The sequence below is a fragment of the Gadus macrocephalus genome, chromosome 23, assembly GCF_031168955.1.
Source record: "Gadus macrocephalus chromosome 23, ASM3116895v1".
Taxonomy (NCBI): Eukaryota; Metazoa; Chordata; class Actinopteri; order Gadiformes; family Gadidae; genus Gadus; species Gadus macrocephalus.
The window spans coordinates 13,219,628-13,244,627 of NC_082404.1; the positions used below are offsets into that span (position 1 = coordinate 13,219,628).

Genomic DNA, 25,000 nt, shown 5'->3' on the forward strand with positions numbered 1-25,000 from the left:
GCTACTGCTCCCAGATGCTTTCACCAGGGAGTGCAATGCAGGTTTTGCAACTATTTTCTTTTAATTAGAGTTACTGTGTCCCCAGTGCTGTCTTCATTTACAGCCTCACAAATGTTTTATAATATCTGTGTTTTTGACTGACACTCTGTCTGGTCCATCACATGTTTACTTTGTTGAGGTTTCTTTCAAAGTATGAATTACTGTTAATTTTCCTCATCCAGATAAATTTTTTTGTGGCATCTCCCCAACTCGTTTGGTGTCCAGAGTATTTGCACACGGCACAACCGGCCCAGAGCCATAGAGAGAGAGGAGTTGTGACACTTTGTGATCTCTCCGGCGGGGTGGTCACGTGGTTCATGTAAGCCTGTATAGTTCCAAACACGCCGCGCTGCTGTGTTCTTCAATGGGACTGACAGCAGCGATTACAATATTGAATGGTAAATATAAATTAAAAAAACACATACCCAAGTACTTTCCTGACTATTGTTGCAAATTTGTAAATGTCAGTTTTACATTTCGAGTTGTAGGGTGACAACTGAAAGCTACTTAGATACGATTTAAGTTTGAGGGAAAGCTTCACGTTTGTGTTAGCATGGGTAGCACTAGGCTACTGACTTTAGTAGCTTAACCTTAACTTTTACCTTGCTACATCTGTTCCGAAATCCAAGAAGATTCAAGATGTTTATTTTTGCGCAACTGGACTTTTGGATTGCCTTGATTTGCTTTTAATTCCGATTCACTCTCCGACGACACCCGTCGTCCATTTAGTTTCCAGGCAACTTCTTCTGATGAGGCAGGAGCTGACCACACAACCATGATACTTTTAAGACTAAGCCATAGACTAAGTATCAAATATATCAAAGAATAACAAATCATTACGCTTGGATGAATGATATAGTATTTTTTTACTAAACAATGAATGAGACAACAAGAATGTGTGTGTGTGTGTGTGTGTGTGTGTATCCAACTTGAAAAACAAGAACAAAGTGAAGGAACAGGGAGGAATCTTTTAAGTTATTGATCAACAAACAAAATACTCCAAATACATAAGGCTGAGGTTAAGGATAGCAAAGTGCATCAGGTCGAAAGGAAGGACAACAATCGCAGCCAGTAGCCGCCGCCACCATCACCAGCCACCAGCAGTTGCCACCACCAACAGCCGTCACCAGCACAAGCCGCCAACCACTAACTGCAGAAGTAGACACCACCATCCTGCGCCACCACCAGCCAGCTCAAGCAGCCATTGCCTCTAGAAGCAGCGACCTGCAGCAGCAGTGTTTGCCAGAACCAGCCAGCTCAAGCCACCAGCCACCATTAGCAGCATCCCCCATCAGCAGCATCCACCACCTGCAGGAGAGTGAAAATAATCAGACAAGACCTTGAATAGCCTGTAGGTCAATGAGTTTCCCCCCACATGGCCGAATTGCTGCCAGGTTGGGGAAGGGATGGACCGAAGCTTACATTATGGAAAAAAACATGACACTACTGTCTGTGTAATAACATTTGAAAGGTCATTATGGCTTATATTTTTTGCATGGAATACTTTGTATTCATGTATGTAATCCAACAGCCTTTACAAGGGTAGAATTAAACAAAAGCAAACTTATTTCTACTCGCTATAGCATCAGACACACAGTACTCAGCTGACTAGCTAACACTGTCAGGTTCAGCAGATTAAACCTGTCTTTAATCAACCTTATTGATCCTGTAATCCACAATCAATAACTAACTTAATAAAAGTTGTCAGAGATTCACAACTTAGCTTCTGGTGCAGTGCTACCTTTACAGCTGGCGAAATCGAGCTGACTAAGTAGCAGGCAATGACTGAAAATCGGTCGTCTACCAAGATAAAATATATATATAATTACGCTGTGCACATACAAATAAAGATCATTATATGCATCATAAAGGCCCTCTGATATAATATAGAGAGTTGACAATTCAGAAGAGGTAGCTATTTAATCAATTTATCCCTGGAGATACCTTCACAGCTTGTGAAGTCGGGCTAACAAACTAGCAGGCAACCGGTGTCTACCAAGATAAAAATATATACAATTACGCTGTGCACATGCAAATACCTGTGAATCATAAAGGGCCTCTGATAAAATACAGACAGTTGACAATTCAAAAGAGGTAGCTATTTAATCAACTTACCTCAGAAGTTACTCGGCGGCCAGCAATGGAAATGAATGATGTCCAACGCCACAGAATGGATGTTTGGAACTATGTGAGGCTGCATACCCCGGAAGTAGGCAGCAAAAAGCATACAACGGAGTCCAATGGAAGTGTCGCCCTTATATAGCTCTACGGGGCGTGACTAATGATAACATAAAAATCATCTGCAAGCTTTCTATTTATGATCAGGTGGGACTCTTCATTCGGCACACCAGGGAAGGAACAGATTTAGTTGTTTACAAACGTTTGGTGCATCTGGTGATGACTTATCCAATTTTTCTATTAACCGAATTTTAAGAATATATATTATAGAAATTTAAGCAAAACGTTGCCATTTCGTATGACATAGCTACCACTATAACTATGTACAGATAAGGTCAGGGTTCGAAGATATTCCCCAAAATTCCCAAACAATGCAGCCTTTTGTCACGGTGGCCTAGATGAAGATGTGGTGATAACATCCTTTAGCACGCTGAGCACCATAGACGCCTGCTGTCAAGAAGTGAGACTAACTTGTTGTCAAGCACTGCTGCTACACAAACATACACATCCCACGGATGAATAAGAAATACGGACATGAGCAAAAACACAAGTGCTCTACTTTACGCTATTCTGCAGTCAGAAGAGAAAAAACTGAATATTGATATCTCTGCGCACGCCTCCGTTGGGTCTCTGTCAGACACACATGCTCACAGGCACATAAACACACAAACACATACACAGCATTCTCTGTCTCGGGCTATCAGCCGACTCTGGTGACTCCAACAACTTTTACTTCCTGAGACTTTGCAGCTGTCGAAGCAGCTGTCACCTCCTCCCCCCCCCCCCCCCCCGCCTTACAGCTTCACCACAGCCACCCTTCAGTAAATTGGACACAGCAACTGGATTCCTAGGAGTAGCCACAACATCAGAGTCACAACATCTGACTTCAATACCCCTAAGTGTGGTTGGCTGCCTGACTCTTGGCTTGCGGCGCCTGATAAGCGGCGTCAGACTATATCATCAACTAAGTTGTGGCTCTAGCTCTCGTTTCTTTTTAAGACTAGACATCCTGTACTCATGCTGATAACCAAACCACACAGGGATTAGATATGGTGGCAACTCCAGCAGCAAGTCATGTAACAACACCAGACAAAAGTTAAATGAATGCTGATGTGTTGAATCAACGGTGAGGGAGATTTAACGAAAACTTTCTTAAAGAGCCAGTGAACCCAAAATAGTTTTTGGGGTTCTACTTTGGGGTTTTACTTTGTAAAGTTTCTTATTGGATCTTCAACATAGTAGGTTATGACTTTTTTTGTCACTGTTACTAAATTAGGAACGTTATTTAGAGAAAACTGTTTCAAAATCAGAACTTCTGCAAGTCAGTGCCAACTAGTTTGGCTACGTTCTGCTCCAAACTCAAAGTTGTGTTATTTCCATAACGTCCAGACAAGGTGGCACTGGTGGCAAGTTGTGTGTGGCTGTGTGGGCGTTTGTCTGTCAATCTGTCTATAACTTTTACTATAGTGTGGTGTTACATTTATTATAGTGTAACACCAAGCTGGGTGTCTGGCGCATTTCATATCCAACATCGTCCATTATAAAGTTAATACATAATGGTGTTACTAGCGTAGTATCATAAAGTTGGTGCTGGTTGTAACCATGGGGATAACACATTTCCACCCTGTCCTATCACTCTCATCCCAAAATTCATTTTAGTACTAGAACCGCCGTGAAGAGGCATTATTTTGACCGCTAGCTAGTTTAGGTTAGGTTAAGCTTAGTTAAGGTGTATCTTGAGGAACAACAGTTTCAATGAAAAATTGGTTACACACTCACTTGTGAGAGTGTAGGATTTAGTGTGAACCTCACACTCAAACTAAGGATCAGGCATTTGATACCTGCCCTTTGTGGACACAGCCTCTCAATGGCACTGTTCCACAATATTTAACAAAGTAAACAGCAACAATACGAACACTGGCTGGGAAAACGACTTTTTACACCAAATAACAAACAGAACAGAAAGAGGAAGGCGTTTGTTTGTTTTGTATTGTTTATTTTTTTCATTTGTGGCTGATGACACACACACACACACACGCACACAGACACACACGGGCAAAAACACGGGCGCACACACATACCTGTTTGAGCTCTCTTCATTCAACCTGTGACTGCAACAAATTTGTTGCATAATGCAATTACCCGGGTGGTTATAGTGATTACTAAGCCACGGTTTAGAGGAGGTATAATTACGGATCCAGATCTCTACTGATGGACATGCATTTTAATTTTTTGGGGTTGTTTACCAAATGAGACTTTGAGGCACACAACAGAAAATGGCTGCGCCGTTCCTTTTTTGAAATGCAAAAGCTAAAAAGGTTTTTAAGGCATGCACACACACTGGCACGTGGCATGCTGTTCAGTGCACGGCAGCTCTACTCCCCAGGTGCAACCATTTTCTGCCCCATTATGCTCCCCATACCGAACACACAAGACTACCTTCCTTCACATGCACACAAACCACACCGTCACACACACAAATACACAAGGACGTACACATGCACACACACTCACGACAGTACGCTCTCTCTTGATGCAGCCATTCCAGCACCCATCTCGTTGCTTTGTGTCGCCTGTCTATTGTGTCAGACTTAATGATTGTATCCTTCAAACTTCGATCTCTCACTCCATCCATCTCCCCTTCTCTGTGTGATTCATTCCCTCCTGCCACTTACCACAGGCGAGTGGGTGGCCAGTGATACAAAAAAAAGATGTGATTAAGGATTGTGTGTTTTTTTTCCCTTTTTATCTGTTCCACGCCTAAAATAAATAAAATATAGACAATGTCTAATGGATAAATAAGAATGGACAAAATTTTACCTTCCTACACAGTTTAGAATGTCACAGAAAATAAGCATAGAGTGAAGGATAAACATCAAATATAAAAAGTACATTTTGAGAAGAAATTGTGCAGCTTTGTGAAAGCTTTCGGTGCCTGGTATATTGAAATTGTCCAGTAGAGTGATATAAAGTACTACTTTAGCGTTATGGTGGCTGATAGGGTCTTACATGTTGCTTCTTGGGCTGTAAGCAAAACGGAGGTGGTTGTTCTGTATGGTTGCGATGGTGTTAAAAGTGGTTTTCAATGGTTGTTTGTCTGCTCTACGTCAACAGATTTTTGTTTTGTCCGAAGGTCCTCTCGTCACAAACATCCCAAAACTCTCTGTAGGTGCTGCCATTGGCTATCTCTGGCCAGAGAGGTCGCTAGTGAACACACGTACAAAGCATCCTGTCAACAAAAGTTAAAAGACAAACATGAGCGGGCAAAAGAGGGTGATGGGCACTGAAAGATATTGGAAAGTTCAACCCATTGTGACGGCCGGCATGGGATCGTTTGAGCAGCACTGAACGTAGGAGAGAGTTGGGACATGATGGCATTTATTTCCCTCTGGGGAACCTTACCTTGAAAGGCCTTGCCATGTGTGAGTAGCTATCAGTATTCTGGAAGGAATAATGTGCGAGTGTGTGTGTGTGTGTGTGTGTGTGTGTGTGTGTGTGTGTGTGTGTGTGTGTGTGTGTGTGTGTGTGTGTGTGTGTGTGTGTGTGTGTGTGTGTGTGTGTGTGTGTGTGTGTGTGTGTGTGTGTGTGTGTGTGTGTGTGTGTGTGTGTGTGTGCATGGATAGGGTCCAGCAAAGACTCCGGCCCAAACCCTTGTTCTGCATTAGTCAAATCGATGTTCCCAATAATTATAGGGGAGGGGATTGTGTTGTTTGCGAACCATTTTGGGAACGGTACAAGAAATACTGTGTGCCTTTGAGCAATGACAACCGCCTGGAGAAAAGTACTGTACTGGAGTCCTACGATCAGAGTGAAGGCTTTCTCTTCTTTCTTCCTGACCCTCTGCTCCCCAACATGTCTCTGGGTGTGTGTGTGTGTGTGTGTGTGTGTGTGTGTGTGTGTGTGTGTGTGTGTGTGTGTGTGTGTGTGTGTGTGTGTGTGTGTGTGTGTGTGTGTGTGTGTGTGTGTGTGTGTGTGTGTGGGGTGGTTGCAGTGTAAAATAATCAGATTGGTCCTCAGCTCTCTAATCCGACCCTCTCCTGTGCAGTATTTTACCCCCACACACACCTAGGCACAAACATATGTACACACACCTAAGGCAAGGCAAGGCAAGGCAACTTTATTTATGTAGCACTTTTCATACACAAGGCAGACTCAAAGTGCTTCACATATAAACATTGTCATACAATAAAATAAAATAATAGATAAGTAAAAGAAAAACATATGCAAAGAAATGGGTAAAATAGAAAAAGGCATTTTAGTAGGCAAAGTTAAAAAGCTTTTTAGAAAGTGCAATGTATTTAAGATTTTAGCAGAAGGCTATAGCAAACATAAAAGTCTTCAGTCTTGTTTTAAAGGTGCTCAGAGTTGGGGCAAGTCTTAAATCCTCTGGGAGTTTATTCCAGCTATTTGTTGCATAGTAACTAAATCCTGCTTTCCCATGTTTTGTGTTTACTCTGGGGATAATTAACAGATTGGTCTCAGAGGATCTTAGTGGTCTAGAAGGCTGATGTAGTGGAAGCATATCAGTTAAATATTTTGGGCCTAAACCATGTAGGGATTTATAGGTTAGCAACATGATTTTAAAATCAATTCTCTGACCTACAGGAAGCCAATGTAACGATTTCAGAATTGGTGTAATATGATCAAATTTTTTGGTACAAGCACAAATACACACACCTAAGCACACACACACACACACACACAAGCAGAAACACACACACCTAGGCACAAACACACGCATATACACACACGCTCGCAAACCCACTGGCCGATTTGAACACCAGGGGTTGGCGATCCCTAGATTGAGGAGTATCTGAAGCACGGTATTTTATCTCTCCTCTTCCCATACACCACCTCTCTCTCTCTCTCTCTCTCTCTCTCTCTCTCTCTCTCTCTCTCTCTCTCCCTCCATCTTTTTTCCAGTTTTTCTCTGCCAGTATTAGTATTGAATGAAAGAAATACATCTTATCAATCTCACTGTCCATGCTTGGTATGTTTAGACATGAACATTTATATAGAGCCTTTTAATGGCACAGTGTGAAACCGTCATTTGGGAGACTCCTTCGATAACATTAATTTATTCCAAATCTATTTTAGATACAGATAAATACATATATGTCTATGCTCATCATTAATTCTGTGTCCCTCTGTCTGTGTTTCAGGGGCTGACGTGATCAACTTTGACGGACAGGGAGTCATTGCATACCGCTTTAAGGTACCTTGTCTGTCCTTTTCAAATTAAATCTTCCTACAAGCTTAAGAAAAGAAGCAATTAGTCTCATTGTGGAGGAGCACTTCTTCAGAGTCCTGTCAGGTTTAACTTTTGTTGGAAGATGTGTAGGAAAAAGCTATTATCTGAAGTTTAACTTGCTTTAATGTCAAGTGCAAATAATAAGTGTTACTATGGGAGCCGGTACGTTTGCAAATTGGAGTGGGTTAATTTTAGCCGTTTTGCGTTTAATTGCCTTTTCTCTCCCTCAAACACATTGAGGGCAATTCAGTAGAAAATAATGGAGACCAAAGATTGAAAAGGAAAGGTTACATTTTATGTCCTAGTAATGTTTCAAAAGCATATCAGCCACGCACCAATAAAAAAGCCAGCCTTTAAACGACACCATGGAAAGCTTTGAAAAAAAGTTAGATGGGGGAGTTTTAGATGTTCAATAACAGGGCTCTGCTTGTGGATGGCGAGCAGCCTGGGATTGGACCGGCCAAGGCACCAGGCACTAAAACACCACATTGGACTGGTTTATATTTCCAGGTCATCTGTTTTTACAGCAGTAGAACGGCACACTGTGGAAGAGATAACCCGTCAGCAGAGACCCGATCAGGCACCTGGTCTGAGCCCCAGCCAAGCCCCAAACTCTATCTCTGTCTCCCGGTCGTATCTCCCTGGCCTGGTCATAAAAAGGGACATTTTACTTTGGATGGAGACATCACTGCTTTATTTTTGTTTTTTTACTGAATTTAATTTTACTACTTCCTCCACCATGGCTGGTTATATTGGTCAAATGCGGAACGATTAATTGCAGTGGTTTGAAAAACCATTAGTTTTTGTCACACTTTCTTTCTGTTGGTTCACCTAGACAGTTAATTAGAGGTTGCAGTGAATTGTAACCCTGCCGTATTGTTAGATGAACTCCTTCCGGCGCCATGTGGCTATATTGTTTAGGATCAGTGTATTAAAAGGATGTTAAATGTAGTTGTTGTTAGCGGCAGACCAATTAAAAGTACGAAAGTTATTAAAAGTACAACCTTAAAGTGCAAACAGACCGTGGGAGGTTCAGCATATATCATAGCTCAAATATAATTAAAAAGGTTTTTAGGTTTAATTCCAGCGTTAATTACAACTACTTACAATTAAATAACACTTCATATTGAATCAGGATTTATAAAGCATTGTTCCTAAATGAAAATTCTTAGGTAAACAATTCATAATCAATTCTAAACCTTAATAACATAATGAGAAAATGGCTCATATGAATATTTTTAAACGTTTTTGAGGATTTGCCGGTCAATAATTATTTTAAACTCTATTAAAGGCAAAGATATCCATTTAGATAAGCTCATACTAAACAATTTTCTTCTTTTCTAACTCTCTAACTTGCATTATTTACTCATTGTTATGAATAGTTGCTAATATTATCTAATTATCTTATTATTCGTTTGCAACACATTAAGAATTCAGTTTACTCCTGCTTTACTCCTGACTGTTTTTCATTTTATTCTAAAGTGCTCCCAAAATGTTTTGCATGAAAGCTTTTGTCATCACAAATCCCATCAGGACAAATCACACTGAGGGGGAAGGTTTGATAATGGGTAATATGAATAAAAATCTAATATTTATCAGTTCGGATCAAAATTCCTAACCCAAATAAAACTCAAGCCGAGGATCAACACATTCAAGCAAAAGATAATAGGCTGCAAATTAATCGCTGGGATGTCTGAGGAAACAGGACATGGGCTCATTAGCAAGCAGTCGTTTAGTGGTGAAGCCAATCACAACAACCGTCACAACACTCTGTAGCCTGCAGGGGAGGCCGCTTCCTCCACTGTTTGGAGCGGACACTGCTGTACTCATGTGTGTGTGTGTGTTTGTGTGTGTCTGTATGGGAGTGTTCGGTGTGATATCTTCACTGATCATGTAGGTCTTGTAAAGGCATGTCAGCTTGATGAACCTGTTACATTATCAATCTCTCTTCCTGAAATGTTTGGACCTTGGTCCCCTTCTTTGTAAAATTTGGATCCAAATAAAAGCATTTAAATGTGTGTGTGTGTGTGTGTGTGTGTGTGTGTGTGTGTGTGTGTGTGTGTGTGTGTGTGTGTGTGTGTGTGTGTGTGTGTGTGTGTGTGTGTGTGTGTGTGTGTGTGTGTGAAGGTGAAGAAGGTGAAGATCATCAAGGACGTGATCACGCTGAAGTTCAAGACGTCGGAGAGCGAGGGGGTGATCCTGCACGGTGAGGGCCAGCAGGGCGATTACATCACCCTGGAGCTGCACAAGGCCGAGCTGCTGCTGCAGATCAACCTGGGTACGCAGCACACACACACACACACACACACACACAGACACAGATACACACACGCACGCACACAGACAGATAGACACACACAGATACACGCACGCACACACACATACACACACACACACAGATACACGCACGCAGATACACGCACACACACACACACACACACACACACACACACACACACACATACACTCATAGATACACACACGCACACAGATACACACGCGCACACACACACACACACACACAGATGCATGCACGCACACAAACACATACATATACACACATACAGATATACACAGATACACTCACACACAGACGCACACAGACATGCACAGATACATCCACACACACAGATACACCCACACACACATATACACAGATACATACACGCACACAAACAGACAGATACAAACACACACATAAAGACGAACCTGCACACATGGACACACACACACTTGCATGCACGCACCCAAGAGCACAGATTTACACCTACCACCCACCAACACACACACACACACACACACACACACACACACACAGACACGTGCATACATGCAAGCATGCACACACGCACACATACACACACAGACACACACACACACACACACACACACACACACACACACACACACACATACACACACACACACACACACACACACACACACACAGATATCACCAAGTATATACACACACACACAATCGCACTTATCAACAAGTATATACACAGACATAGACACACACACACACACACACACACACACAACACACACATATTCAGAATACTGACACAAAATAAGCCATTGACAATAATTGTTCAATTTGAGATTTTAAACTGTGTATGGTCCCTTATTTAAGGAAGTCAGGTGTCTGTTAACCCTTAAAGAACGCATGTGCACTTATAAAAATCCAGCTGCTACAGCTGCATAAGGGGTTTCAGTAAGGAAAAATGCAATGGAGGCTGTCCGCATTTATGTACGGTGCCATTTATCTCAGTAGGGCTTGTACCTCAGAGTGCTTCATGGGATTTTCTGTTGGCCAATACTTTGCTGCCCTGTTGAGGAGACTCAAGAGAGTAGCAGCACTGTAAAAATCCTGTGACCAAAGCAATTTCTTACCCAACATAATGACATAACATTCCAATGCTCCTTTGCTCAAATGTGCCATGTGACATCACAGCGTGTAAGCTCTATTGGATAAATCACAACGCGCTCTGTCGTAAAATCAAATGGTCGTACCTGCAAACCAATGCCCATCCTTTCCTCGAGACCCACCATGGTAAATGGTAATTAACTGCATTTATATAGCGCTTGTCTAACCAGTGGCCACTCAAAACACTTTACGATACTGCCTAAGATTAACACATTCATTCACACATTCACACACCGACGGCGTAGTCGACCATGCAGGGCAACAGCTAGTGCGTCGGGAGAAGTTAGGGCTAGGTGCCTCGCTCAGGGATACCTCGTCGCTCAGCTCGGTTGACCCGGGGATCGAACTAGCAACCTTCCGGTTACCATCCAACCTGGCTTTACCTCCAGAGCCTCATGTGTCCCCCATCAAGAACCCTTTCACCTGAAACTCTCTTCAAATGACCCGATTCAATGTAAAATAACAGAGTCTGTGTTGCTCGCCCCCCCCCCGTGCAGGCAGTAACCAGTACGGCTCCATCCTGGGCCACACCTCCGTGTCCAGCGGCAGCCTGCTGGACGACCACCACTGGCACGCCGTGGTGATCGAGCGCTTCCGCCGCAACGTCAACTTCACCCTGGACACGCACACCCAGCACTTCCGCACCAACGGGGAGTTCGACCACCTGGACCTCGACTACGAGGTGGGCAGAGGCACGGTGGGGTGGCTCAGGGGGGCTGAGGATGGACTCTAATACACATGCGTGTGCAACAGGCCCCCAGGAGCAATGCATACTTCCGCAATCCACCAGTGCTTACGTAGAAGTGTTTATAATGTGTGTGTGCGTGCTTGCGTGTGTGTGCGTGTGTGTTTGCTTGTTTATGCTCGTCCAAACTGGTCAAGCGCCAAAATAGCCCCTCTGCGCTGAGTCCCCCACCCTGTCCACACATTGTTTCTGCCGTAATGACCCCTCTCCATCCGGGGTCCTCATAACTCCTCCACAGCGAAGGTTAGAGAGACCCATTAAATCATTAGCAACCTGCCGCCCCCATCCCCAAGCAAGGCCCGACCCCCCCCACAGACTCCTTTGCGTCTTGCTGTGGGAGTTTTGCCATGTTGTTGTCTATTACTGCCTTTCATGTTGTTCTTTGGTCTTCAACTTAGATGCATGTGTTTGGTAATTCAATACGAGAATTACTTGTAATGCATTATAGAATTAGCCTAGAAATCTAGCCGCCCCTAGCGGAAGCAAATTTAATTTGCAGCCAGGGAGGTCTAGCCTTCTGTCGTCGATTTTCGCTGCTGGAAACAGAAAATGGGACAGGCCAATCAGATCGTGAGAGGCGGTATCGAGCTAATATGCAGGACAGACCCACCAGGAGTAAAAACAAACAATTCTTTTACTCTCATAATATTTAGTGAAAACTTCAACCAATAAAATTCTTCGGACCGAAGGATCTTATTGGCCGACAGACCTGTCTGTTTGCTGCATGGATACATGAGGTTTTCCGTCTGCTTCTTGTGGCGGGGACTCTCTAAATCGACGCCACTTCGACCTGGGCGGGACTTTACGTCCTACGTCACTCGCTATGGGTGTGCATGTGTGCGCGTAGCAGTCACTCGCGATGGGTGTGCATGTGAGAAAGGTTTTGGCTTTTAGTGTCTATGGGTTGGTAATAACGGTTCTGATGATTTTTCTGATGGAAAAGTGGTGTTTTATTTCCATAATCTTTGTTCAGTGAACGCATAAACCCGTTTGTTAGTTAGCAGTTAAACAAAATGCGATCTCTTTGTTTACAGTTACCAACGACCAACGTTTAAAGACTGGGGGTTGGGGGATTGGGGGTTCGATTCCCGAGTGATGCAAGGTTTTTTCTTTCATTTTGGACTGCACACACATCGCGAGTGAAGGATACTCGCACAATGTACACACATCACTGTCTTTACAATTTTTAGGCAACCGAAGTTTGAAGATTGTCAAGTGGTTAACTCTTGAACTAAGACCTGATGGGTTAGTGGTCAGAGAACAACTCATTGACGCGGGGAGAAGGGGTTCGATTCCTTAATGAAGCTAGCTTTTTTCTTTCATATTGGACTGGATGTTTGTATGCCATTTTGCGTAACTTGTAGTTTATGATGAAGAAATGTTACTGGGGTTAATGTTAGGGTAAGACACAAAGTGTTTTTGCAACACAATATTTCTTACAATAACAAAGTTCCAAGTTTTGATGACTCCAGTAGGAAACTTAAGATACCTAGAGAAATGCCTGAGTGCTCACAAAACATCAACAAGTCAGCAGTGTGGTACAGGGTGATCATTTCTGATATACAGTACAAAAGCTGAAACTATTAGCCAGGAGTGGGAAAGATGCAGACGCAGACGTGGGAAGCAATAAGACACACCAACACACAGTTGCCTGTTGCAAAGTGGTTCAGAGTTTAATATAAATAGTTAGGGTTAGCTGGTATGGCTATAGTCTAATGTTAGCTTAGTTTGTGTTGTTTCGTCATGTCATTTGTAGAAATATAGCCTGGAATGTCACCCACCCTCCATCACGTACGACACTGACGCTCGTAATCCTGTAGTGCAAGGGAGTTCGTGCACAGATCCCTGAGACAAACGGCTACGCGCACACATGCACACCCATAGCGAGTGACGTAGGACGTAAAGTCCCGCCCAGGTCGAAGTGGCGTCGATTTAGAGAGTCCCTCTTGTGGCGCATTCGGGCCCGCGTCATCAAGGCGCGTCCTCAACTAGAGGGTTTGTTTTGATTCCACGGCAGACAGTAGCGAGTAGCGACCGTCGCGACTGACGATGGCAGACCAAAGTGGTCCACGGCGTACTGAAACTGCACCATTCAGTCCGATTAGGGGACTCATCTCGGACTCAGACTCACAGAGTTACCCTCCTCTGGAGCCTCAGGAAGACCTCCAGACTGTTGGCCACCAACTGCACCATTCAGTCCGATTAGGGGACTCATCTCGGACTCAGACTCACAGAGTTACCCTCCTCTGGAGCCTCAGGAAGACCTCCAGACTGTTGGCCACCAACTGCACCATTCAGTCCGATTAGGGGACTCATCTCGGACTCAGACTCACAGAGTTACCCTCCTCTGGAGCCTCAGGAAGACCTCCAGACTGTTGGCCACCAACTGCACCATTCAGTCCGATTAGGGGACTCATCTCGGACTCAGACTCACAGAGTTACCCTCCTCTGGAGCCTCAGGAAGACCTCCAGACTGTTGGCCACCAACTGCACCATTCAGTCCGACAAGGGGACCCGATTCGGCCTCAGAAGCCAAGTGGTCCCGCTCCCCGGGATGATTCTCAGGACCTCCAGACCGTTGGCAACCAACCGCACCACTCAGTCCGATTAGGGGACCCGTTTCGGACTCAGACGCGAAGTTGTCCCGCTACTCTGGAGCTCCAGGAAAACATCCAGACAGTTTGCAACCAACCGCCACACTCAGTCCGATTACGGGACCCATTTCAGACTCAGACGCGACGTTGTCCTGCTACTCTGGAGCTCCAGGAAGACATCCAGACACTTTGCAACCAACCGCCACACTCAGTCCGATTACGGGACCCTTTTCGGACTCAGACGCGACGTTGTCCCGCTACTCTGGAGCTCCTGGAAGACTTCCAGACTGTTTGCAACCAACCGCCACACTCAGTCCGATTACGGGACCCATTTCGGACTCAGACGCGACGTTGTCCCGCTACTCTGGAGCTCCAGGAAGACCTCCAGACCGTTGGCACCCAACCGCACCACTCAGTCCGATTACGGGACCCATTTCGGACTCAGACTCACAGAGTTACCCTCCTCTGGAGCCTCAGGAAGACCTCCAGACTGTTGGCCACCAACTGCACCATTCAGTCCGACAAGGGGACCCGATTCGGCCTCAGAAGCCAAGTTGTCCCGCTCCCCTGGATGATTCTCAGGACCTCCAGACAGTTGGCAACCAACCGCACCACTCAGTCCGATTAGGGGATCCGTTTCGGACTCAGACGCGAAGTTGTCCCGCTACTAAATGGGTCCCGTAATCGGACTGAGTGTGGCGGTTGGTTGCCAACGGTCTGGAGGTCTTCCTGGAGCTCCAGAGTAGCGGGACAACGTTGCGTCTGAGTCCGAAATGGGTCCCGTAATCGGACTGAGTGGTGCGGTTGGGTGCCAACGGTCTGGAGGTCTTCCTAAAGCTCCAGAGTAGCGGGACAACGTCGCGTCTGAGTCCGAAATGGGTCCCGTAATCGGACTGAGTGTGGCGGTTGGGTGCCAACTGTCTGGATGTCTTCCTGGAGTACCAGAGTAGCGGGACAACGTCGCGTCTGAGTCTGAAATGGGTCCCGTAATCGGACTGAGTGTGGCGGTTGGTTGCAAACGGTCTGGATGTCTTCCTGGAGCTCCAGAGTAGCGGGACAACTTCGCGTCTGAGTCCGAAACGGGTCCCCTAATCGGACTGAGTGGTGCGGTTGGTTGCCAACAGTCTGGAGGTCCGCTGAGGGTCATCCAGGGGAGCGGGACCACTTGGCTTCTGAGGCCGAATCGGGTCCCCTTGTCGGACTGAATGGTGCAGTTGGTGGCCAACAGTCTGGAGGTCTTCCTGAGGCTCCAGAGGAGGGTAACTCTGTGAGTCTGAGTCCGAGATGAGTCCCCTAATCGGACTGAATGGTGCAGTTTCAGTACGCCGTGGACCACTTTGGTCTGCCATCGTCAGTCGCTACGGTCGCTACTCGCTACTGTCTGCCGTGCGCCACAAGAAGCAGACGGAAAACCTTATATATCCATGCAGCAAACAGACAGGTCTGTCGGCCAATAAGGTCCTTCGGCCCGAAGAATTTTATTGGTTGAAGTTTTCACTAAATATTATGAGTAAAATAATTGTTTGTTTTTACTCCTGGTGGGTCTGTCTTGCATATTAGAGTGTTATTACCTTATTAATACCAATTTAACCTTATCCAAAAAAAGTGTAAAAATGCAACAAAGGTTAGAGTCCCTTTAACTAGATGCCTTACGGTGGCGTCTAGAACCAATAGGGTCCGACTGCGTCCTGCGTCCTCCTGCCAAGACACGCCCCGTGTACAAAGACACGCCCCTCGTGTGAAATACACGCCTATACAATGACTGACCAATCTCAGCGTGATGACGTAATACGTAGGATTGTGATTTCCTACTGAAATCGGGGAGTAATTTTCCAACGTAGCACAGAGACTGGGAGGGGGGTGTTTTATGTGTAAATGCGAAAATGTACAATTCTAAGGCTTGTATCCTTTAAGTAACTTTGTACCTCTGTACATTCGGTTTCTCTTCATTACTCTTTCGTCAGCCTGACATTTTCAGAGTAAATTCCAATCAATATTTTTGTGAATATTAAGAGCCAGAATTTAAATGACACCGCCCATGAGCAAAATATTACACTAACTTTTTAACTCCACTGTTACAGTAAATTGACTCCCTCCCGTAGCCTACAAACACCAGGCAATATCTGGACTTGCAGAAGTTAACTGAAATATTGAAACCCCATTTTGTGTACCTATGGTGTGGCAGGCTGTGTAGCTGTATGGCAAAGATAACTAAGTTTTGTAGGTTTTGACAAAAACGGAACAGCTTCGTAACAGAAGAGTTAACGATGTTGTTGCTCAACAAGACAACTGCTGGAGCTCCAACAAAGTTGCTTACAAATAAACTCCAACATCAGAGTAAGGAAGGACGGGGGAAACTTCAGTGGAAATCCCATTGTCATTGTGACACCGTACTCGACAGTACAAGGAAAAATATTTCGCTATTTTTTACCCGTCTCTGTGCTACGTTGGAAAATTACTCCCCGATTTCAGTAGGAAATCACAATCCTACGTATTACGTCATCACGCTGAGATTGGTCAGTCGTTGTATAGGCGTGTATTTCACACGAGGGGCGTGTCTTGGCAGGAGGACGCAGGACGCAGTCGGACCCTACTCTCTAGAACGTCACCATAGGCGGCCATCTTACCACAGTAAGCTGCTCACCCATAACATTGTGTTGGTAGTGGTACATGTACTTTTAAATAACCATAACTTGCTCAATTCTCAACCGATTTACAAACGGTTTGGTTTATTACAAACGTTATTAACGTGGTTATGATATTGTACCTATTTTAGAACATTATTCTATGTTCCATTATTCTATCAAAAGTATGCAGTGTCATAACTACATCTCTGACGTTTATAACAAACCAAACCGTTTGAAAATCGGCTGAAAATTGAACAAGTTATGGTTATTTAAAAAGTACATGTACCACTACCGACACAATGTTATGGGTGAGCAGCTTCCTGTGGTAAGATGGCCGCCACTGGTGACGTTCGACTCCATTGGCCAGCAGCGCGGACGAGGCATCTAGTTAATATAATCCTATATCTATGGTCTCCATTCTCTCAATCCACCATTCAAAACAAATTTCCGTCGCTCTGACTACGTCACCTTCTTCGTTGCTCTGATTGGTTGTACAGCTATCCTATTGCGTGCAGAGGGAACTTGAAAGACAACCGTTTATCCCGCCCACACTGCCACCGTACGAGACCAGACCCAATATCTTTCCGATATGGGTCTGGCTTGCCAGGCTATTATAGAATAATAATATATATAATTGTGTCTATATGCGTATAATGTTTTAGACATATAATGGTCTATATATATATATATATATATATATACACACACACATAAAATGTATAAATATAATGATATATACATATATATGAGGGGGGCTCATATATACAAATAATAAAGAATTATAATTATAGACTCAATTGAGTCAATATCATACAACCTGTATAATATATATATATATATATATATATATATATATATATATATATATATATATATATATATATATATATATATATATATATATATATATATATATATATTTATATTAGTGCTGTCAAGGGATTAAAATATTTAATGTCATAGTTAACTCACGATAAAAACATTTCTATGCTAAATATCCCATGATTTCTTTGTCCCATTAATTTTTCTCATTTTAATGCTCTTATCAACATGGAGAACTGCATCGGCTTGCCTTGTGCAAATGTTTTTTTATTGATAACAACATTGGCATATACTGATCAAAACAGGACGATGCAAAAAAAGCCTATACTACAATTAAACGACGAACATACAAACATACTGCCTTGAACATAGCAGTCGGGCTACTGCTTTGTTTAGAGCTAAAGAGAAAAAAATAAATAAAAAAAATACATAAATTAACGCCGTTAAAATTGGTTTGCGTTAACGCCGTTAATAACGCATTTAACTGACAGCACTAATATATATATATATGCATACATACACACTCTGCATGTGTGTGTGTGTGTGTGTGTGTGTGTGTGTGTGTGTGTGTGTGTGTGTGTGTGTGGGTGTGAGTCTGAGCAGTACACTGTGTTCCTGTGTATTCCCATGTGTGGTGTGTGTATATCTATGTAAGCGTATGTGCACATAGAATTTAGAGCCTATGGGTGGGTGTCCTTTTTCCACGATGAAGTCTCCTCCACTACGACAATTAACCTAAAAATGTGAATTAAGTGATCGTTCAGGGAATCTTTACCACTGGATTACATCATAGAGCCCAGTGAGTGTGCATGTGTGTGTGTCTGTCTCTGTGTGTGTGTGTGTGTGTGTGTGTGTGTGTGTGAGGGTTTGCAGGTGTGCACGCGTGTGTCCACTGAACCTGGAAGGATATTGTCAGTGGTGTTATTGGCCAATGAGGACTCTCGAGCCGGAGCCTCTACACTTTCCCGTCCGCAGATGTAGTGTGTGTGTGTGTGTGTGTGTGTGTGTGTGTGTGTGTGTGTGTGTGTGTGTGTGTGTGTGTGTGTGTGTGTGTGTGTGTGTGTGTGTGTGTGTGTGTGTGTGTGTGTGTGTGTGTGTGTGTGTGTGTGTGTGCGCGTGTTTGCAAGGTGATGCTTCACTAGTCTTCGTAATTACTGCCAAGGGTAGACACAAACAGACCCTGGATTTTCACTCTAGGCTTAACGAGCACACCAGGCTCAGAGCAGCTCCACACGCATACACACACACACACACACACACACACACACACACACACACACACACACACACACACACACACACACACATCTACACTATATGCACTTCCTATGTTCATTCACACACACAATATAGTATACTCTATACAATAGGAACATACACAATGTGTTCATTCATACATGCAGAGATACACACAAAAACAACACACCCACCCAAACGCACACACAACTCTCTGTCACATTCTCACTACCTCTCATTTGTAATTGTAGTTTTTGACGTTCGTTAACACTTTCCTTCACATCCTCACTTTGAAGAAAGTCTACAAATAATGCCTTTATTCTTTCATGAAGATGTGTTTTTACTGTTAATGCTTAGCAATTCACTTCTAAATCTCTTCTTGGAAACGGTATCAGCTCATGCCTGATACCTTATATCTAAATATTACATTAACATGTTTAAGTAATATGTCTGCATATCAGACACCAGATATTAATCAAAAGCAACATTTTACAGTGCGCAGATACAATGAAAAATGTAACCTTTAAATAATGTACATATATATATAAAATGTATATGATAATATATAGTATAATATAGTATTTGGAATAAGTTAAATTGGTTTTACATTCTCTCTCTCTCTCTCTCTCTCTCTCTCTCTCTCTCTCTCTCTCTCTCTCTCTCTCTCTCTCTCCCCCATTCCCCCTCTCTCTCTCTCTCTCTCTCTCTCTCTCTCTCTCTCTCTCTCTCTCTCTCTCCCCCATTCCCCTCTCTCTCTCTCTCTCTCTCTCTCTCTCTCTCTCTCTCTCTCTCTCTCTCTCTCTCTCCCCCATTCCCTCCCTCTCTCTCTCTCTCTCTCTCCCTATGTCTCTCTCTCAGCTGAGTTTCGGGGGAATGCCGTACAGTGGGAAACCGTCAGGAGGAGGGAGGAAGAACTTCAAAGGCTGCATGGAGAGCATCAACTACAATGGAGACAACATCACCGACCTGGCCCGCCGCAAGAAGATCGACACCTCCAGCTTTGTACGCACACGCACACACACACACACACATGGACACACACACACACACACACACACCCAAGAGCATATAACCTGAAGAAATGCAAACTCATACATTCACAAACACACACCCCACATATTCAGATATTCAGAAATGCAAACGCCCATCCAAGACTCCTTATACACACACACACATGTACACCACACACATACACATACACACACACAAGCGCAAACGCATACATTCAAACCCATGAATAAATGCTAAGTCATGCATGGACAAACACACATACTAACATACACATCTCTCAAACTCATATACTCACACATACATGCTAATCCAGTCTCCCTTACACACTAAACATATTTGCACAAATAAACACACACACACACACACACACACACACACACACACACACACACACACACACACACACACACACACACACACACACACACACACACACACACACACACACACAGACACACACAGACACCGCTCCTATAACGACCTCAGCGATTAAAACCTCAACACAAACAGAGACACGAGACTTCCAGGGCTGGCAAAATACTTATCTCGCATATCAGTTTTGGTATTTTATGCTTCTAAATGATCTCACAGTGGGGACAAATTGTATCCAAAGCAGCCCGGGAGATGAATAATTTATCAGGCTCCCTCAACTCTTACTAAGCTTCAGCCCGGCATCTCTCTACCTTCTCCTGTTTGATCCACTGTAACTTCCACCACCAACTAAGGTGGTGTAGTGTTCTCTCTCTCTCTCTCTCTCTCTCTCTCTCTCTCTCTTCTCTCTCTCTCTCTCTCTCTCTCTCTCTCTCCTCTCTCTCTCTCTCTCTCTCTCTCTCTCTCTCTCTCTAACAATCAGGGCATTTAGCAGACGCTTTTATCCAAAGCAACTTACATTGGTTAATACACACCGACGGCAGAGTCAATCCTGCAAGGCGACAGCCAGCTCGTCAGTTAGGGTTAACTGTCTTGCTCAGGGACGCATCAACACTAGGAGGAGCTGGGGATCGAACTAGCAACCTTTCGGTTACAAGAAAACTGCTCTACCTCTAACACCTCTCTCTCTCTCTCTCCTCACTTTCTCTCTATAAAGAGAGAGCGAGAGAGAGAGGGAGATTTCTGAGTAACATATGCAGGGCATCACTTAATCGTCAAAATACACCGCACTTTGCACCTCATTAATAATTTTGCCGATGCTAAAGTTGTTCACCCGACATCCTTTGATAGGCTACAAACCCCCGAAGGCTTTCTTTTTGTTTTTTAGTACGTTGTTCCCCTTGGCCTCTCTGACTTTCTCTCCATCAAGCAGAATATCTCAGTGTGGTACAGACCACCCAGCAGGGGATAGACTATGCATATCAACATGTCTTATTCCCTTTGTAAGGGGGCCCAATGTTGTCTCCTGCAATGCATGCTGGGAGGTTTAACTTGTGTCAATGGAGGTGAGGCTTGCTGTGCGATTGACCGTTTTATCTGAACCGAAATCCTAAAGTGTGTTCTCGCAGACCTGCGGCGCGTCACAGTTTCCTGATTCCACTTACAGTGCACTGATCAGCTAGCTTGGTGGTGGGCTGTATAACACACACACACACACACACACACACACGCACACAAAGACACACACACACACACACACACACACACACACACACACACACATAAACACACGTTTTACCTGGATCGCTTAAGGTCGATAATATAGAGATATACACATGCGTGAAGGTACACACATGTACCTTCACAGATCATACACGAATGCAGATGCACACACACACACATGCACACACACACACACACAAATCCATGTGCTGACATGAATAGTATATTCAAGAGCACAATGCACAGAATAATGATTCACTCTAGTGCCATCCATCATTGATTCGTGGACAGGCCTGGCTTCCGTCGCATCATTCAGACAAACAGGCAAGGATATCCCGGGGTTGGAGCGCCGGTGGTCCGCGTCATGTCTCATCTTTTTATACTGTGAGTGTTGGTAAACGTTTCGGACACCACACTTTGCATGCCGTCACTCACTCTCTCTCCCCCCCCCCCCCCCCCCCCCCCCTTCTCCTCTCAGCGGAACCTGACCTTCTCCTGCATGGAGGCGCACTCCTTCCCGTCTTCTTCAACGCCACCAGCTTCCTGCAGCTGCCCGGGCGGGCCAATCACAACGCGGCGTCGGTGGGCTTCCAGTTCCGCACCTGGAACCCCGACGGGCTGCTGCTGTTCAGTAACCTGGGCGACGGGACGCTGGAGGTGTCCCTCGAAGGCGGCCAGCTGGCGGTGCACATCAACGCCTCGCGGTCGGGGGGGCGGAGCCACTACGCCGACATGTCCTCAGGTAGCGGGGCGGGGGAGGATGTGTGTGTGTGTGTGTGTGTGTGTGTGTGTGTGTGTGTGTGTGTGTGTGTGTGTGTGCGTGTGTCTAGATGTGTGGGTGTGCGTGTGTCTGGGTGTGCGCGTGTTTGCTTTGTGTTGCATCATTCTTTCCCTGTTACATGCAAAGTGAAGGCTCCCTCGATGTGCTTAAGCGGTTTGAAAGCAATGCCAGCCGTTGAATCGCTGTCCGTGTGCATAAAGACAAGCCAGCCTTTTTCCTTCTCTCTCTCTCTCTCTCTGTTTTGATACACTTCTTTCCTGTTCTTCTTCAAAGCCGGCCGACTGTTGCCTCGATGTCACCGCGAAACCAGCCATGTTGGTCAATCGACCAACCTAGCACACCCCCTAGTTTTTCCTGCCAAGTAAAGGTGCATAAATAGGCTGTGGTACTGATAAATGAGCAGGCATCAATATATATCAATATGTACATTAAACAGTCCACGGGGGAGTGACAGTTCTTTCATTTTTATTGAGTGTGAATCACGCCTCACAATCATGTTTCAACACTTCTCCGATGTGCTTTTCCTTTACTTTGCCATGCCTCCACTCCTTCTACCCTTTGTTATACACTGTTTATTTAGTTTTAATTTCTTACGCTTTGGTTTGTCCACGCGCTCTCCCCCCTCCCTCCCTCCCTCCCTCCTTGACTCGCTCTCGCTCTCTCTCTCTTTCTCTCTTTCTCTCTCTCTCTCTCTCTCCCTCACATTGTCCCATGCTGCCCTCGTTGGGACACACTCATTTATTCCAGCCACTGTTGCTGTAATTGGCCATTATGCCCAAGGGTGGGGATTATTACAAAGTTCCCCTCTGGGCTAATTGAGCCCGCGCCCGCCACTCCATGGGTATTGCTACAACACAAAGACAAACGGCATGCACACATGCACAAAAGCATTGGCATGCGTAAAATAGCCCACACTGCGGCGCCGGCCTTTGATAGTATCTACAGGAAGGAGGAGAAGGTAGACGCACGCCTCACCATACATGTGAACACCGGTCGATACCAGCCCTTGTAAGGAGAGGCTGAGCTTTCCTTAATAGAAAATACACTGAAGGAGAGGGGGAGAGAAAGAAAGAGAGGAGGAGAAGATAGGGAGAGAGAGGGAGAGGGAGGTTGGAGAGAGGTTGGAGAGAGAGAGAGAGAGAGAGAGAGAGAGAGAGAGAGAGAGAGAGACAAATAAGCACTTTCTTGGGTAAATACTCTGTACTTAATCTTAAAGCCGGTGTTAAGGAATATCCATCCTATAATCTACAAGCAGCCATGAATATTTTTCGTTTGATTCATTAAGATGATTTATACTGGACCGAACAGACCTAGGTTCGAGCCAAGGGGTAGAACGCAGGCGAGCTAGGGGAGGGATGAAACAGAGACGAGATAATGACGAGACGGTCCATATCTGTGATAGCGCCTCTGACCTGAATATCTCTTTATGACCTCATTCTCTATTACCGTGGTAACCCTGAGGGCCACCCCAGGTCATTAAAGTTAATGGTCCTCTATGATTGGAAACATAGGGGCCACGGTGGAGCTGGTCCCACACTAGACACACACACACACACACACACACACACACACACACACACACACACACACACACACACACACACACACACACACACACACACACACACACACACACCAGGGAACATATCTGTGCTCATCCGAAAATGCACACATGCTACCGTACACACACACGTGCATAGAAATGCCACATCATACAAACAACTGTATATGAATAGATGTATTATAAAAAAATGTATGCAATCATCTCCAATCAAGAAAATAATTGCATTCCTTACAGACGAATCTGAATGATGTCTTATATTTAATATAGATCGATGTTTTGGATCAATATTTTAATATGCATTCAACCAAAGTGTGTTTGTGTGTCTATTCGTCTGCATGTGTGTGTCTTTGTCAATCCATTTCAAAGCGTGAGAGAACCCTCGGTGTCAGCTCGAATTTGAACACTATGAGGTTTGAAAACAACTCTTATGTTTAAAAGATAACAGTTTTAGGAAGGAGGCGGCCGGTTTTCCCAAGGGCCGCGACCCCAGACAGCTTTGTTCTTCTTTTCTTAGTACCGTTGTTGCGTCTGAGCTTTATAACGAGCAACGTTTTCCGAAGTGCGCATCAAACAGAGGCGTGTCTGAGAGGCTTGACCCTCTCTCTCGAAAGCGGCAATCAAAATAAAAGGATCCCTCGACGAAGCTCCAAACGTCCACAGACACCTGGCCGTCGGTGCCCCTTCGGCCGTGACACCTCTTCTGAGGCACTTTGACGTCCAGACAAATGGACACCGACAGACTCCGGCTGTTCGGAGCAGCACGTTCACAGAGTGATTGCCAGTGACCAGTGGCAAAAGCATAGGATTTAACTACTAGTTTTCTCTAAAACACGTTTTTATTTTAGTAACATTGAATAAATGCGTGGATAACAATGTTGTCGATCATAAACAGTATGACATGTAATCATGAAAAAATTTGGAAAAAACCTGCCCCTTTGATATAACACTTAGCAGAGTTTCCTCGGGGAGGTATGATCTAATTCATCCATCACTTTCCTTTTAGCAACGCTCTACCCCCTCTCCCAGCCCCCCACCATCTTGTCTCGCTTAAGGGCAGGACTAGCTTTTCCTTGATGTCTTTACAAAGCCACCAAAGCATTTCCTAAGCAATTTAATCATAACATGACAT

The 25,000-nt window shown here is 44.6% G+C and overlaps 1 protein-coding gene and 1 long non-coding RNA gene across 2 annotated transcripts in view; one reads left to right on the forward strand and one right to left on the reverse strand.

Annotated features, from left to right (window-relative positions):
* cntnap2a (contactin associated protein 2a) overlaps positions 1–25,000 on the forward strand; it is a 206,423-nt gene that overhangs the window by 98,087 nt on the left and 83,336 nt on the right. The window contains 6 exon segments of the mRNA XM_060045779.1: positions 7,380–7,432; positions 9,596–9,746; positions 11,396–11,580; positions 19,781–19,924; positions 22,005–22,044; positions 22,047–22,268. Coding sequence (XP_059901762.1) covers positions 7,380–7,432; positions 9,596–9,746; positions 11,396–11,580; positions 19,781–19,924; positions 22,005–22,044; positions 22,047–22,268 — 795 coding nt within the window.
* Positions 887–2,292, reverse strand: LOC132452174 (uncharacterized). The gene is made up of 2 exons (XR_009524257.1): positions 2,155–2,292; positions 887–1,347 (listed from the first exon to the last, which is right to left on the reverse strand). It is a non-coding gene; the product is annotated as an uncharacterized LOC132452174 (long non-coding RNA).